Source organism: Pagrus pagrus (genome assembly GCF_965226575.1).
Source record: "Pagrus pagrus genome assembly, chromosome: 21".
NCBI lineage: Eukaryota > Metazoa > Chordata > Actinopteri > Spariformes > Sparidae > Pagrus > Pagrus pagrus.
In genome coordinates this window covers 6,925,326-6,941,669 of record NC_140208.1, presented here as the reverse complement: position 1 = coordinate 6,941,669, position 16,344 = coordinate 6,925,326, and the positions used below count along the sequence as shown (strand labels likewise).

The 16,344-nt window shown below is 43.8% G+C and overlaps 1 protein-coding gene across 1 annotated transcript in view; it reads right to left on the bottom strand.

The window, feature by feature from the left end:
* rnf213b (ring finger protein 213b) overlaps positions 1 to 16,344 on the bottom strand; it is a 30,575-nt gene that overhangs the window by 2,504 nt on the left and 11,727 nt on the right. Inside the window, exons 25-61 of the mRNA XM_084342203.1 lie at positions 12,170 to 16,003; positions 11,937 to 12,073; positions 11,752 to 11,850; positions 11,524 to 11,636; positions 11,302 to 11,415; positions 11,137 to 11,183; positions 10,875 to 11,031; positions 10,533 to 10,668; positions 10,186 to 10,374; positions 9,969 to 10,102; positions 9,664 to 9,839; positions 9,387 to 9,590; positions 8,836 to 9,023; positions 8,634 to 8,754; positions 8,186 to 8,286; positions 7,771 to 7,950; positions 7,229 to 7,374; positions 7,042 to 7,141; positions 6,473 to 6,584; positions 6,003 to 6,207; positions 5,649 to 5,836; positions 5,298 to 5,420; positions 5,079 to 5,180; positions 4,759 to 4,992; positions 4,092 to 4,173; positions 3,960 to 3,994; positions 3,762 to 3,865; positions 3,532 to 3,682; positions 3,278 to 3,443; positions 2,568 to 2,653; positions 2,207 to 2,455; positions 1,958 to 2,090; positions 1,748 to 1,831; positions 1,391 to 1,574; positions 757 to 958; positions 592 to 669; positions 217 to 414 (exon numbers count right to left, since the gene is read on the bottom strand). Of these exons, the coding sequence (XP_084198329.1) occupies positions 217 to 414; positions 592 to 669; positions 757 to 958; positions 1,391 to 1,574; positions 1,748 to 1,831; positions 1,958 to 2,090; positions 2,207 to 2,455; positions 2,568 to 2,653; positions 3,278 to 3,443; positions 3,532 to 3,682; positions 3,762 to 3,865; positions 3,960 to 3,994; positions 4,092 to 4,173; positions 4,759 to 4,992; positions 5,079 to 5,180; positions 5,298 to 5,420; positions 5,649 to 5,836; positions 6,003 to 6,207; positions 6,473 to 6,584; positions 7,042 to 7,141; positions 7,229 to 7,374; positions 7,771 to 7,950; positions 8,186 to 8,286; positions 8,634 to 8,754; positions 8,836 to 9,023; positions 9,387 to 9,590; positions 9,664 to 9,839; positions 9,969 to 10,102; positions 10,186 to 10,374; positions 10,533 to 10,668; positions 10,875 to 11,031; positions 11,137 to 11,183; positions 11,302 to 11,415; positions 11,524 to 11,636; positions 11,752 to 11,850; positions 11,937 to 12,073; positions 12,170 to 16,003 (8,892 nt within the window). The remainder of the gene's footprint in view (positions 1 to 216; positions 415 to 591; positions 670 to 756; positions 959 to 1,390; positions 1,575 to 1,747; positions 1,832 to 1,957; positions 2,091 to 2,206; positions 2,456 to 2,567; positions 2,654 to 3,277; positions 3,444 to 3,531; positions 3,683 to 3,761; positions 3,866 to 3,959; positions 3,995 to 4,091; positions 4,174 to 4,758; positions 4,993 to 5,078; positions 5,181 to 5,297; positions 5,421 to 5,648; positions 5,837 to 6,002; positions 6,208 to 6,472; positions 6,585 to 7,041; positions 7,142 to 7,228; positions 7,375 to 7,770; positions 7,951 to 8,185; positions 8,287 to 8,633; positions 8,755 to 8,835; positions 9,024 to 9,386; positions 9,591 to 9,663; positions 9,840 to 9,968; positions 10,103 to 10,185; positions 10,375 to 10,532; positions 10,669 to 10,874; positions 11,032 to 11,136; positions 11,184 to 11,301; positions 11,416 to 11,523; positions 11,637 to 11,751; positions 11,851 to 11,936; positions 12,074 to 12,169; positions 16,004 to 16,344) is intronic.

Here is a 16,344-nt window from a genome sequence, read left to right as displayed (position 1 = left end):
TCTTTCAATCAAGTGATTGATGAATCAACTAATCGTTGCAGCTCTAGATCAGAGTATGGCATGACGAACATTTTTATTTCACAAAACAGTTGGGAGTTTTTATAGGGAGGGTTGTTTGTAACAGTGCATTGCTTACAAAATGAGATCCCATTCATAATCACATTCTTTGCATTGCACTGATTTAATGGGAATAGCTGTGGTTTTGGAGGCTTCTACCTTGGCTACAGAGCTGGAAATCTGTGGCTGCATCTGCAGAGAATCAGTGAGGTAGGACAGAAGTTGACCCTGAGGATCTCCGCCCGTTTTGCCCAGAAAGCGAAGGCCGATCTCCACCACGTACACAGCATCGCACACATCTGTGTATGAACGCAGCACCGTTCTCATGGCGCTGCTCACCGATCCCTTCAGCGGCTCCTGAAGTACAGACGGAGAAACTGTCAGTGAGAGGAGTGTGAGGGAAGGAATTTGACCTCTAACAGAGCGGCCTCACAAAATCCTACAGGGGAAACTACTGTGAACATTCTTGGGCTGGCATTAGTCAGTTCCAGATGAAGACTGCGGTACCGTAAAGTACTAAAGTTAGGGTCTTACCTGACGGATCTTGCCTCTGACCTCGGTTAGAACCACAGAGAAGTCCTGCAGGTGTCTGTTCAGGTACCTCGAGGTGTCCTGATGGAGAGGATGACAGAGCTGGTTAGCAGAGAGTGTTGCCTTACTCGTCATCTGCATACAGCTGTGATTAGTTTAGTTTCTTACCGCTTGGATAATTGGTTTTCCAGCCAAAAAGCGACGGGCCAGCTCGGTTTGGATGCCTTGCAGGTCGTAGCTGGTGCCCGTCTCACCACCTTTCTTCAGGGTGTATTGGCAGTGAGATAAAACCAGAGGTAGCAGCTCCCTCTCCGGGTGGCACAGGGTCAGCTGGGTCTCTGATATCTTCTCTAAAGGAAGACTGTATTCACTGGGGAAATGAAACCACAGTAATCATGAGTTTAATGTTGTTACAGGTGAGAAGATGTCATACTGTAGGATCGACGACATCCAGTCATATACATGAGTCTGAAGGCTTATTAAATACTAAAACTCTGCACAACAGGTTATGAAACTATGACACTTGATGATACATCTCTGGAAAGTTATGGGGGTGGCATCATTTTATCCTCCGTCTCAATGATCGCAAAGTAAACGTTTTTAGTAATTTGTCACCTGTCTGTATTATCAAGGAGAACACTGTAGAGTCCCAGCTGGTGGTGACAATGTCCAGATGGAGAAGAAGAAGAAGAAGAAGAAGAAGAAGAAGAAGAAGAAGAAGGAAGAAGGAAAGATGAAAAAGAAGAAGAGACAAAGAAAAGGAAGAAGAAGAAGGACTTGACTCTGGCCCTGCTGTACCGACCTGTCCTCCTGGTGGCTCGCCCTCCTGGCCTCTTTCACCAGGCTGTTGTGAGTCGTCAACAGGAGGTCGACCAGCGTTCGGAGACACGAACCTGGTCCATGCCGACTCGGTGTCAGAAACTCCCCAGAGCTCTCGGCTGTCACCTCCTTCTCGCACAAGTTCACATCCACACCCAAGTCTGCTGCTATATATACACACAGGCATGGGAGAAAAGACATGAAGACAAGCAGACGTGTAGGACACAACTAATCACACCTCTGGGTTAACACTGATTCAACTGAACGGGATTCAATTCAAGACTGATCATCGCTTTTTCTCAATTCAGTCGGAGTTTATGAGAGCCACAAGAATGCTTACAGTTGTTTGCCACCTCGGCTCTGAGGCTGTTCCACACCTTCATGAATCTCTCCACCCTCTCACGCAGCATCTTCTTCTGGTATCCTAACGGGGATAGCGAGAAAGCTCAGTCTGTGCCAGTGTGTGTCTGTCTATGTGTCACGTCAGCAGTGGGGTCTGAGTTATAGCTTTGTTGTTGCACGTTCAATTAAAAATGAATGGCTGACATACCTGCTGGTAATTGCTCTAACATCTGTGCAATACTCTGCGGTGTCGCGTCTGACGTCAGAGGAAACGCCCTCAGCAGGTCTGACTGAAGAGCAGCCAGCTCGGGAAGGTGATGGAGCTGCCTCACACAGTGTACCTGTGGGACAAACACACCATCAAATCAGCTGTGAGTCCTCAGATCAGGATTTTAAAACATGTCAAATCTGCTCTAGAGCAGTCTGATTATCTCATTGTCCTGATGAAGCTCAGTACCTTGTTGAGGAACATGACGAGCAGGGGTAAGGAGCTGCGTTCCTGTGGATCCCCCACCAGCTGGGAGAAACGCTCCACTGTCATCGTCTCAGGTAGAGTCCAGAAAGAGGAGCGATGTGTCGGGCAGTCAGAAGGGAGGGACAACATTTTCCCTGGATCCCCGTAGAGGAGACTCATCAGGGGGCCTCCGGCAAGTCCATCGTCCTCACTGACTCTCTTCTGAGCTTCAGACAGATTCTTCTGCAAATCCTGAAAACAGCAGGTGCAAGAGAAAAGATTTTACCATCCTGCAGCACACTGTCTTTGTGTTACAGACTTGTAAACAACCATTGGACTGTTTTTAAAACACTGTATTCCTCACTTTAAGTACTGGGTTGATGGCAGAACCACAGACGAGCTTCTCCCACTCTTGCCGTCCTTGTCTGGAGGAGAGATCCCCGCGCTGACCTGTGTTGAAATTGGGAGTTATGTCACATGTATTTCACATGAACAATAAGCCTCTTTCACGCATAGATCCCGGTAAATTACTAGAATAACATTTAACTCTTCACACATGCAGCTACATTCAGGAACTTTACCATGTTGCACCTTTTCACATATGCCATGGCAATGCCAGAAAAGATGGGGCAATGGACATTCCAGCAGATGGCAGTAATGCAATGTGTACGTGGCTAACGACGTCTCTTATTTCCAGGGAAATGGTGGGCGAGGAGCGTTTTTTCAGGCCAATATTCTTTAATTTATTTAAATAAAAACGTTCACAACAGCTGAGGTGGCTGGGACTTGAAACAATGTTATTTACACCCTTTTTTATGCTGAAATCTCAAGCTAAAAGTGTTAGCGTGCATCCCGTCTAAAGTGGGTAAGAGTTTGACTCTGTGTCAAGGATTGATGTCAATTTTGGGATCTCTGGGCTGGAGACTTGGATTAGCACCATCAGCAGAATCTTGCGATTGGTTCACCTGCATGAATGAAACAACCGTACAGTAATCTTTCCTGAAAAGTTACCAGGTCCTGAGGTGGCTATCAAACCCTGCTCCTGTTCACACTATGTTGGAAAGTCAGTATCACCTGTAGTGAACTTTGTGCAGGTATTGAGGATCAAATGAACAGCAACAGCCGTGTTGTCCGGGTTCTGATCCAGCGTCTGCCTCAACACACTCAGGTCCTTTTCAAGATGTTCCCACAGGAAGTTGAAAACGTCATTGGGCCTGGGGTGGATCATGTCAGCAACGGCCTACAACAGAAACACCACAGTATTACATTACATTACATTACATAATGTTGTCTTCTCAAGACCTGTAATATGTCATATCTGGTCTCACTCTTTGATTTCTCATGGCTCCTTGAAGCATGGCGAGGTGAGTGAACAGCCGCAGGACGCAACACTGAGCCATAGTCATCTGTCTCTCAGGGGTTTCAGACCTCTGACGAGCCTCTCCTAGTACGTGTCCTGTCCGAGTTTGATCTCTGACTCTTTACACACACAAGGAGGAACACAAATTAAATCAAGCACCAAAATCTGACACAACTGTCTGACTGAAGAGATGAATACCTTCGTCCTGTCTTCATAGTAAATCCTTCGACTGCTTTATAATTACTGCCACCAACTTGAATTCCACAATCTGGACATCTGGATGTAACCACTGGTTTACCACACTATGGGACAATACAGAAGCATATACTGTAATACTGATTGAATTTCTCAATATCGAGGAATGCTTGCAAAGAGGTAAACACAAAAATCTCCTACGTTTGCGATGAATACTGAATGTCCGTTGGCACAAACTGCAAATTATGTAAAAGACATTATAAACAACATGATGACTTATTTATAGAGATGTGATAATGCCAGAGATAACCCTTGATAATTTAAAATACTTACAGTACTCCTGTAATTGTTTCTCAGTCAACCACTGGCGAACTTCACTCCTGTGATCATCAGGCATAGTGGGCAGAAAGGAGTTCTTGAAGGAAAAAGTAGGTTGAGTCAAATGCTCAGTTTGTAATTTCTGACATTAGTAAGACATTATAGCATGGGATCATGGGAGTTGTTCAGGCTATTGTCATTTGAAGGAACTTATTTATAAAAATGTGAAAAGAATCTAGTCCTTGTTAAAAAACGGAGCCTTACAAATACTTTTTTAAGCGTTTTACGCTCTCATAAAGTGTGTTTTAAAAAAGAAAGGTTGCAACTGAAGCAACAGAGGCTGACCTGACTTTTAGTACCAATTAGGGAACTAAAACAACAGATCCTGCATTTCCCTTAATGCAAATCAATTGCATTGTTTGTAAGGTTCTGCCTCCATGCTAAACACCCAAATCTTTCAAACTCTGCACTTTCTGATTATAACACAGCGTCTCCAAACTCAAGACGCAATCATCCTGATGATATGTCTCTGAAAACATCAGGGTTATTTTCTTCTCCAGAACAACTGAACACATTATACAACTGTTTTCACTGGCGAAATAAGACTAACTGCAAGTAAACTGACTTTTATTTGTAAAACTGGTGGACTACCCATTTACAAAGTAGGTAAGAAGTGTCTTACTGTGACGTTCTGAGGCTGGGAGGCTATCTGGTACAGGGGAACCAGTAGAGCATTTCCACTGAGGAGCACAGAGTCCAGATGGACCAGCAGCTCCAGGAGGGTTTGTCTCTGAGTCGTGTTGACGTTGAGGTCTGAGCCCGGTGCACCGATCTGATTCAGCAGAAGAGAACTGCAGAAATCCCTGAACTCCTTTGGCTGGATGCCTTTCAGGAATTCTTTCAGTCTTTCCAGCTCCTGTTAGTTCACATACAGCCACATGTTAAAAAGTGGAAATACATTTACAAAAGACACGATCCACACCAGACATCCTGTATAGTGACCTGTGGGGAGGGATGTATGCTGTCATCAGTTGATCTGTAGCGGCAGGTGACCTGTCTGAACAAGGCCAGGGCCAGGAGGCTGATCTGAGAACCTCTCAGCTTCTATGGAGGAAATAAAACAGCACATATGTAAAAGAGGAATACAGAAAATCAAGTTGATGGTAGTGGAATATCTAGAAATGTCACCAGGCTTCCTATCAGCTCTGGAGTCTCTCTGACCTTTATCTCAGCCATGAAGGTGTCACTGTTGTTTTCCAGCAGAAACTGGACCAGGGCGTCTCTCACAGCTCGGTAACTCGTCCCACAGCAAAGGAAGTTGTCCACGTTCGTGGGTATAATCCGCTTTGAGCACAAAAGGAATGTTTTAGTGCAACGTAATTTATCATAAGATAATTTTGATAATCTGTTCGTTTATGTCATAACAATAATGAAAAATGGCACCAAATTGTTTTTCTCTTGTGCCTATAAATGAAGTCTCACGATTACAAAGAAACATCAACTTTCTTGTTATAAAAAGACACTGTGTGAATGATTTTTTCACAATTTAACAGCTGTGTTTCTCTGAGATACCTGAAGTCGGAGGAGCTCTGGAGGGAAGACCCTTCTCCAGTTTGGACTGTTCATCAGGGACAGTATGCAGTCCCTACCAGAGAGTCTGTGCAGGGCTCGGAGCAGGTAAACCCTGTGCCAGTCATTACCACTGTACTCACACAGTGCCCTCAGCTGCTGCAGGTACTGAGCGTCCACCACGTGTCTGCCTGCATTTCAGAAAGATACAGAAAAACCTGTTCTTTACTTGCATTTTTTAATAAAACTATATTACATTTGATGAAATTTAGAATATCCGTATTGATGCATCAAACAGCATTTTAGGAAGAGTGCAATTAAGCAATGTGTACAACCTAAACTGTCAGCATTACACACCTTGATCTGCAGCTTTCTCCAGCCGCCGTGCAGCAGTGCTCAGACATATTCTCAGCCTGGCTATGTTGAGCAGGAACTCTGCCGGGTCTTCTTGTCGGTCTGGAGTCTGTTTCCTGGCCATCCGGCTCAGGAACCTGGTTTCTGCTTGTCTCTGCTGTTCTCTGCTCTGTTCCACTTCTCTCGCTTCTGAGCACAGCAGAGAGTCCTGTGAAAAACAGAAAATTGTTAATAACAAGTCACGGCATTCAGTCGGATCACACACATAAATGTTTTGAATAGAATCCACTGTAAAAAAACGAAGTCAACACTGAGACGTGATCTCTGGAGAAGGCATGTTTACAACAAAGGCACTACTTACCATCAAACATGAGGCCAAAATGAAAGAAACAAAAATAATAATTGTGATTATCATCACTTTGAACATAGTGTTCATGCAGGGAGCACAGAGGGAGTGAGTTTGAGTCTTTTACCTGGAAGCAGTTGACAAACAGCAGGTAGAGTTCAGTGCGATCTTCTCTGAGCAGAAGATTCTTCTCCAGGTTCTGTAGGTAGTCCTGAATGTGAGCCTTCACCTGGTCGAAACTGACGGATATACTATATGTTTACAAACATGCAGTTTATAGAAAGTGCGACTGTTGTTACAGTGAGAACACATTTGAGATATTTTAGTTGAATGTTTATGACAGGGCCTTTGTAGGTGTAGGCTTGTCCATGGGAGGAGGGTAATATTCTGGGATAGAGACAATCTATGAGATCATTAAGTCATAAATCTGCAGGAAAACACTTCAAAATAATGTTTTTTTTGGGTCAAGGAACCACATTGCCTCAGTCTGCAAGGTTGGATCAACTTCATTACACCACAATTGTGCCACTTGCCATGTATCAGAGTGCAAACAATCTTTTTTTGTCTCTCATTTTCACTCCTCTTTCATGCAAGAGATTTGAGATTCTTGCACATTTTTTATTACACTGTATTTTTCTTAATTTCCTACTGTGGTGTTGCTGCTTTTAAACTGATTCACTGGATTCATGCTCTCACCTGTATTGCAGCAGCAGTTTTGGCAGCACAGATCTCACCACTGGACTGTTATCCACACACTCCAGGAAAGGAGTGAGCTCTCTTGTCCTGTACACATTACCTGCATCACACAGAAGAATAAAAGCTCATCTTCCTCATTAACACATTAAGTATCAGGTTATTACCCTTGACTTATTTGCTCACTCACCGTTAGCAGAGACCAGCAGGGAGAAGAGCAGCTCCACCACTCCTTCTCCAGGCCTCTGCCCCTCTGACAGACAGAACCTGGACACCACCTCCAGGAAGAAGGAGTTACAGCAGTCCCTGATGGTTGCCTGCTGCTGAAGAGCTGCCCTGAACCACGAAAAGACAGAAGTTAATGAAAAGCTGGAAGATGTTGAGACCGACTCTTCAATTCCTTGTACTTTGTTTTACAGACTTGTGTAGCAGAAAACTCACTTTTTAAAATCATTATCTCATTCATTATAACCTTTATTTTGATGTACAAGATTTTTTATAATAAAGGGTTCAGGTGAGGCCTGCATCCTGTCTTTGGCTTCATTAGCTCACTACATGGTCTGGCCTGTTAGTAGCCGGACAACTAAAGTGTTAATTAGTTCCTCTTAGTATAATAATTAATCAAAAGCTTTTACAGTGCTAACTGTGCAGTCATAATAGTCTTATTAAATAAATAAAAAATAAATACTTGCGTCCCGTCCTCAATTCTATGAGGCATCTCTCTGAACTCACTTGATGTCGTGTGAAACAGTCGGCTCGAAGTCGGGCGGCAGGTTCGTCCTGCATTTAGGGCAAAAACTTCTGTTTGACTGAATGCAGCGCTGGAGACACGACAAACAGGAGATGTGCTGGCAGGGCAGGACGCACGGCTCTGTGAACTCCTCCAAACAAACTGGGCAGGAAACGCCGAACCTTCAAAGTACAAAATATTGTCAATCAAGATCAATTACTGTACCGTGACATTAAAAAAAATCATATTTTGTTGAATGTTATGCTGAACTGCGTTATGGTGATATGTTTCTACTTGTTTCTTATGTATTATTCAAAATACATTGTGAACTTTTGGCTGAAATAGCTTATTAGAAAAAAGTCCAGATGTTCCCTTAAGCTGAGACATAGAGTACGAGTGGTAAAGGCAGATCCTGACCTCAGATCCCTGCTGATGCACTCTTCATGAAAAGAATTGAGGATCCGGATCAGCTGCTGCAGAGTGTCGACTCTGCTGATATCAGGTGTCTCCTGCATCAGCTGTAAGAAAATAAGAGCAAAAAATATATAAAAACATGTAAGGCTTTTTTCCCACTTTTCTCCCTCCTGTCTGACCGCATGGATCTACCAAAACATTTTAACATGGTTGTTAAACTGTTAAGGAGTCCTAAAACCAGGAAATAAGTTTGCTTTTTTGAAGCCTCATCTTGAAGTTTTGAATGCGTTCTGCTTGAAATCAGGTCACAAACTCAAGAGATTTTCCCTTTTTTTCCCTATGACATAAAGCACGTCAGTAAATACCCCGCATTTGAATTATGAAGCATTTATGTTTCCTAAAAAAAGGCGGTTACTACAATACAACGAAGATGAAGGCTTGTTTTACTCACATTCAGGTGAAGGTTGCAGTGTTTGAGAGCCAGTTCACTCAATCTTGAGTCCTTCTGTTTAACTTTAAAAATGATGTGCTGGATGAAAGCTGCAACAATCAGCATCCCATGCCACAGTGACCTGAAAGAGCATGAAAGGTATAAATAAACCATGAATCACTGAAAACCTTTTTTCTCTCTCTGCACATCTTGCCAGACTCACCTGAAGGAGTCCAGATGTTGCAGACAGCCGGCGCTACAGAGGGTTCTGTATTTCTGACCAAAAGCTCTGTCCAGACACGGCTGCAGAAACTCAACTCTGCTCACAAAGGACTCGCACTCTTGCAGGGACCTCACAGTCAGAAGTTGTGTCTGCTCGACACAGACACCAAGGGCTAAAATGTCCTCCACCTGCCAAATATAAGACATTACACTCATTAGAAAATCAAAGCATGTTTACATTTCTATAGTTAGCATTCTTAAAACTATAGGATACTATTATGCTCATGTTTAGCATGTCAAATTTAGCATGTAAGCATTCTACATTATCACTAGTATCACAATACAGAAAAAGGTGAATTCTGCCAGTTAAAGAACTGACAGGTGGTAATTTGACTTTTTTGACCACTTCATATCAGTTGCTTGGTCTACAAAATGTCAGTATTGTCAGTGAGAAGGTCCTCAAATATCTTGTTTTGTCCACAAGCCAAAGGTATTCATGTTTCTGTCATAGAGGAGGTCAGAAACCAGAAAAGTAAAAAGTTTTAGTCTTACCATTACTTGGGGCTCCCTCTTTTCACCCTGCTGTAAGATGTCAGTGATGAGCTGTGGCTGCAGCTGAAATATGTGGCAGAGAGTGTCCAGTCTGGGGGCAAAATGTTTGACAGCAGCCATTATCCAAGCAGGAGAGAGGTCAGTGGCTGCACCCATGGACGTCTGAAGCTCGGACACGCATCCCAACATGGCCCTGGTGAGCACCTGTGGAAAAAGTCAAGATTATTACCAAAATAGAGTTCACTGATTTCAGTGTGTGACATCACACTGTACATACCCTAAGCTCGTCCTTTGACTTGATCTTCAATGAAAGCAGCAGAAAGTCTTGTAGGTAGTGGTGGCCGTACTCCAGTCTCTCCTCGGCTGTGAGTTTCTGTAAGTGACTGCCCAGCCTGCTGTTGTTGAAGGTGCTCACAAACTGGAGAATCCTCTCTGTGCCAGCCTCTGTTGTTACTGCAGATCAATTATAAGAGCCAGAAAAAAAATATTTAAAACCATACCATACCACACAGTACCATATTTACTTAATGATCTCTTGATAGGTTTGTACATTTAGTCATTAAAAAATACTCCCACTCGAACCTGGCATAAATTCTGATTCTTCCCACAGGCTTTCAAGGTGCTGTCGGATGAGCCAGCTGAATGCAGCAGCACAGGGTTGTTCTTCACCATCCAACATGAAGTAGTGCTGCACAAGCACCTCCTGGTCTGACTCACTAGAGATGATAATAAATGAAATTGATGCCTTTTTTGATTAAACTTACAGTGGGGATTATACAGAAGAAGTAATCCACAATACCTTTGGTTCTGAGGAGCTGTAAGGTCCAAAATCTGTGAATCTGCCAGGATGTCCAGCCACAGCCTTAACAGGCCCTGGCCGAGCCTGCCTTCAGAGAGCAGGTCCAGATTGGCATACCTGTCCATAACTTCCAACATGTTGGCCAATGTTGGTGTCACAGTGGACTGCAGACAACGCCACAGGGTATGTCTGCCAGTGAAAGACACAAAAGAAAACTGAAGTTGATCTAGTCATTGACTGGACACAAGAAAGAGCTACTAGAGTAGTTATTAATGTGCCAAATATTTAAAAACAGGATATGGTTGTGGATCTGAATGTTCTTAAGTTATCCTGTTAATTAACTTTACCTCAGAGTTCCTCCCTCCTGCAGAGCCTGACGTTTCTTGGCTTCTCTGCTCACCCACTCCTGAGGAGAGCCCATCTGTGTTTCTCTCTGTGCCAGAGCCTCTGCCAGTCTACTTAACAACACCTCCTGGAAGTGAGCTTTAATAAAGTCGACATCCAGTACAAACCAGTCAGAGATGCAATGTCTGACTCAAACGTTGGCTTCTTACAGGCAAAACTAACAACATTGTTATTCACAAATAAAGTGACTGTGATCAACAAACCCTGTGGGAGCCTTGCAAATATAATGTTTTTTAATGGTATTAACAGACAAACTAAAATCATTCTCAGATGACTGTATTTACCTCTGATGTTCCCTTGACCAGGTCCCAGAAGGTTCAGAAGGATGTGTATCCGCTGCATGCTTCGTGATGTCATACCGTCGGCGTCCCTCAGTAAACCCACAGCTTTTTGGATACATGTTCGCACTAAGGACAGGCTGTGGAGGTGGGCTCTATCTGCCTGTATGAAAAAAAGTAAATAAAATTTTACGTAAAATTAAAAACTGAGCAAGTAACATGTCAAAAGGAACAGCTTATCCACTCTCAAACTCAGGTTTGTATCTACCTGGGCATCTTTTGTTTTCCTCACTGTTTCTCCATCGTCATCGTGTTCTATCAAAGATCGAGAATACTGTTATTTACAGTAAAAATTAGCGTAGAGAACAATGAAACCACTATATTTCGCAATTGTGATAAAACACTTAAAGCTCAGAAGATGTACAGTTTCTACCTGACAGTGCAGGGTTGAGTAGGTTGCTGATGAGAGTTCCACAGAAACCCAACAGGTTCAGGCTCATGTCCTCTGAATCCCTCAGGTCATCAATGTGCACTGAATGCCAGACTCCTTCGATGTGAAAAACAAAACATGGCTTTAATCGTGACATACGTTATGTAAAATGCAGTCAGCAAATAACTGGATAACAATAATGCTCATATTCCACCGAGTACTAACCTCCTTGGAAACCGATGTACTGAGATTGACTTTGGATCCGAGAAACCTTCACAATGAAAATCACCCAACACGTCTGATCCTCGAGTGACATCAAGTAATTCATGGTGCAATATCTGGAAGCAGATGGAACCATAATCACAACTGAAACACCTGTAATGTCCATTTTTCCAATGAGGATAAAATCAAATCACAATGCAATCTGTTCAGAATCAGGACATTGAGCCTTACTTTGCTGAGGCTATGAGCTCATCACTGCACTGAGATTCCTCGAGGTCCATCTGGATTAAGAGGATGTGAAGAGAGTGACCAGCATCTTGATGGAAGCCCCTGAAAAAGAGAGGGGAGTAAGACAAAGGTTTAAAGTGAGAAATATAATAAATGAGCCATTCTGCAGGTATCTGAATGGTTAGTACCGTATCTTGTTGCAGAAGGAGACCTCAGTGTCAAACTGGTGCAGCGAGAGCAGGAGGATCCTGTCCGTATGAAGTCCCAGGGCATGGGCTACAACCCTTACATCTGATCTTGTTAACAAGCTGGAGAATGTTGTTATCTGTGCAAAACCACAAAGAGGAGAGTGATGTCAACACTTTGAAAAGATCGTAAAGAACTGATGAAAACAACATTGGAGCAGTGGTTTGTGGCCTACCTCTAGAAACTTGCTGGACCCCTGATGCTTGGTCAGACAATCTTCCATGAAATCTCGGAGGGAGTGGTGATGCTGTTGCTGGAAGTACATTTTCTGGAGTTTTTCCCTCTCCTGTTTTGCTAAATCTGAATACTTGAGCCTCACCACTCCGTCAGGGGTGGCACAGTTCAACAGGAGACATTTAGCTAAATCCAAGACTTCTTCTTCCTCGTTTTCCCCAGCAGACCGAACATTGTCTTCTGTCTCCATAATTTCTTCACTCTCAGACATAACTTTGTTCTCATCATCCATCATCTCGGTGGATTCTTCATCATTCTTTTCCATTGACTCTCTTTCTTGCTCATTTTCAGCAATCTGTACATCCATCACATCACCTAACTGATCATCATCCCCATTGTTTTCCTTCTCTTGTTCGTTTGAATTGGATTCATGTGTCCCGTTTGATTCATCTTCTTTCAGTGAGTCATCTTTCTCAGCCTGTTGTTGTTGACTTACTGCACTGTCTTCCGCTTTTTGTGCTCTCCTTTCTAGTGCTTGCAAGAGTGCGCTGGCACAGGCATCACCATGGTAGCCAACAAAAATGTCAGACATGTTGAAATCTGAATTCTCACCTGAGAATTCCTTCACCCACTCCCTCAATTTGTGGAGAACCCTGTGTTGCCATTCTTCCAGATCGGTACTCCTGTCCACCCTGTGTTTTTCAAGCCTGTTGATGAGGGGCATGGGAAAGTGCTCATAGACCTTCTTCTGGTCCTCCACTACCACCAGTCTGAAGTTTGTGTGGACACGGCATTTGACTCTGTGGGAGCCAAGACCAAGATCAACATACTGCTGCTTACTGAGGTAAACATAGTATTGGTTCAAGGCATCATACAGGCTTTCATAAAGATTTTGCATGTTCAGAAGGATGACAGTACGGCCAGTTTCCATGCACGTTTTCACCCGGTTGACGTTGCGGCAGATTTGAGCATATTCTTGATCCTTTGGGAATCCCGAGCCAAAGACTATTTCAGGTGGTGGACAGTCTCCGTTGGCAAAGATCTGTTGCTGTAGGATATGGAGAGCTGCATTGTTGGTGGTCAGCAAAAGGAGGTAACGGCTCTCCTGGTTGGTGTCATGATCAAGATTCTTTTTCACCATTTGCAAGGTGCTTGGTCTGGGTATTTCCATTAAGTTCTGGAGAACCTCTTGGAAGAATATGACAGGGTCAAAACCCTCTGGTTGTCCACTGAAGTTACGTAAGATGGCCTCTACCAACTGTCCGCCGTCGGGTTCTTGTTGTGTGGACTTGACTGCGGCAAAGAGCATTTTGACCAGGCTATAATAATCCCTCAGACCAAAGAACTGATTTTTTGAGGTGTCTTTACAGATGCTCAAGAAGGCCTTTGCCAATGATGGGAAGAGGTGCTTGATTTTCAGGAGAATTTGGTTGGAGGATGAGCAAATTCCCTTGGCAGTTTCCACAAGTTCATCTTCACTTGGATCCCATCTGGACACAAATATTCCTCTGTTCATTTTTGCTGGGTCAAGAGCCCAGTTGGAGATGCCAACAAAGCCAACCTTCATGTGTGGATCTGGCTTGTCATTGTCAATGCAACCATCCTCCAGGAGAGGATGAAGAGTCTTTAGGGGCATCTGAGGAGAATCTTCCGCCAGTCCTATCTCATCGAGCACTACCACTGATACGTACTCGTCCATGTTTTTGTCCTTCTGGAAGCGGGCGCAGTTCCTGAATGTCCCTATGATGCCCTCAGGACTCGAGTGAGGACTGCACTGGAAGGAGACCATATGAACTTGCTTCAGGTTCTTGAAGAGTTCACAGTGAGAACTTTGGCCCTGCATGGCATCAGCAACCACTGTTTTGGCAAGAGACTTTGAGCTGCCTGGCTTGCCGACCAGAAAGAGTGGTATTCTGAGCTCAATGCAAACCACCATGAGAAACACATTCTCTTTGAGTGCAACATTTTTGGCAATGGTCTCCCTTGTCTTTATGTTCTTAAGGAAGATGTCTTGACAGGATGAAATCTCTTCCTGCAATGCTGCCGAAGAGCGGAGGGGGTCTGGAAAGTACCTACAAATTACAGAGAGGTACTGCTCTTTGTCCACCAGAGACGGGTAGTAGCAGACTCCAACTGAAAGAATCAAGCACTTCAGTGTTTTATGGGTGTCACTGAGCTGAGAGCAGTTGCTGAAAAGGATTTCGCTATGCTGGTAAAACCAAACTAGCACTTTCATGGACCTTTCTACATCTCTGAGACTCACGAAACTGCACTCATCTTTCCGACTCCGCATATATTTCTGGGAGGCTCCCAGCACGTTTGAAATGATGTCCTTGCAGTTTGCTGGCAACCGATGGTCTTGAACTTTCTTCTGGACAATCTGTTTGATGTAGGAAAGTTCAGTTGAATCACTCAACTGACCAAAGTCCCATACCAAAGAAGCCAGGCTTGGAGGGAGAGGATGGACTCTGTACACCAGCTGCCTCAGAGGGACTTTGCCAAGACGGTCTTCTGTTTCATTTGCCCTCACCCTGTATCCTAAACCTGCACGTTCCAAACGTTCCACCATTTCAGGTGAGTGCTTCCTGTAAGGATTGCAAGCAGCTATTATTTTCAAGCCACTGCCTGCCTTCAGAGGTTTCCCTTTCATTGATCGATCACACAGGATTTCCTTGATGGCAAAAATGGCCTCTGTGGTGTTGGCTTCGTCAAAGAACAAAATGGTGTCTAGCTTGTGCATTCGATGGTTCTGCTCAGCAAGTATCTCTGCCTCCTTCACCTTTCTGTAGATCATCTCTGCTGTAGTGCCGCCATGTACTTTGACCAGTACCATGTTCTCTACTGGTCTTTCCTCCCTCTGCAGGGCACAAAGGAAACGGACTAATCGGGTTTTTCCACAGCCAGTCTCTCCCATGATGACAACTGGAATTGCACACCTGAATCTCATGTGTATGGCCAACATCTTCATCACATTGTCAGCAGTGAGCTCATATGTTGGGTCTGGATCAAAATTTCTGTCTCTTATTCCTTTCTTTGCACCAACAACGCATGAAATCCTCTTGATTTTGTCTGGCCGGGGCAGCTGATCGAAGTCTTCAGTGAGACAGATACTTTGAAGCTCCAAACCATCAAAAAGTTTTCTTGACATCACATCTTCTATCAGGACCTTGAGGCTGTGAGGATCAACTGCATTGAGTGTGTTTCGTCTCGGACACATCTTCACATTAAAGCCGAGGAAAGACATTGAGAATCGGTCTGCATTGAAGAAAATGTATGGATGAGACTCATTTTCCCAATGCTTACGAATTGTCAGACGGGCTAGAAGGTCATCCTCCAGACTGTGATCGATGTGCAGCACAGGACTTTGATCAGATGTGTTTAGAGATGGTGAGGCAAAATCTCTTGCCATTAGGATCATGAACTTCACAATGAAGCCCTTGAAACCAGGCAGCTGGTCAGCCAGAAAATCTGGATCACAGAAAACTGAGTTCTCACAGTCTTTCAGTTGCACATTTAGGAACCAGGAGAAGTTCTTCAGCTCTGCCCAAGATGGATTTTGCAGTCCACAATAGAACAGAAAGTGTTGGACACAATCAACAGGGTTTCCTACTCTGGATCCGTCCTGGTAGTTAAAACGATCCAGATCCTGATTCTTGTTGTAGCGCTCTAAGTATTGATATGGCCTTTGAATCCCTTCGCTGCCAAACTCCTGTTCATCCATGAGTGGATCAAATTTCTGTTTTGTCAACACCCCTTTACTGGCCAACAACTGATTCACCTCTTTTGGGGGTCTGCAATGGATGGTGGGCAGAATGTCAAGAAGTCCAAACTTCACCTGTGTGAGCAAACGAAACAGATTTATGAAAACAAATTCTATCCTGAAGTCATTTTTCGCAATTTTGCTTTACTACTTTACTTTATTTTACTTGGATGGAGGATGAGATACAAGGGTATCGGGTTTGATAATGGATTAGGCTTGATTGAATTAAAGGGGACTGTTGGGCCTTGGCGGAGGTGGGCACTATAGCGACTGCCATTCTAGTTTAAATTTTTATTTTAAACTTTCAAAGCTCCCCAAGAAAACAGACCAAAGCCTCAAACTGTTGTCATGGTTTAAGCAATGCTCGAAGTTCTTCCGCTGGCATTTGGTTTGGCATTTCTTGACAGTTTTTATAA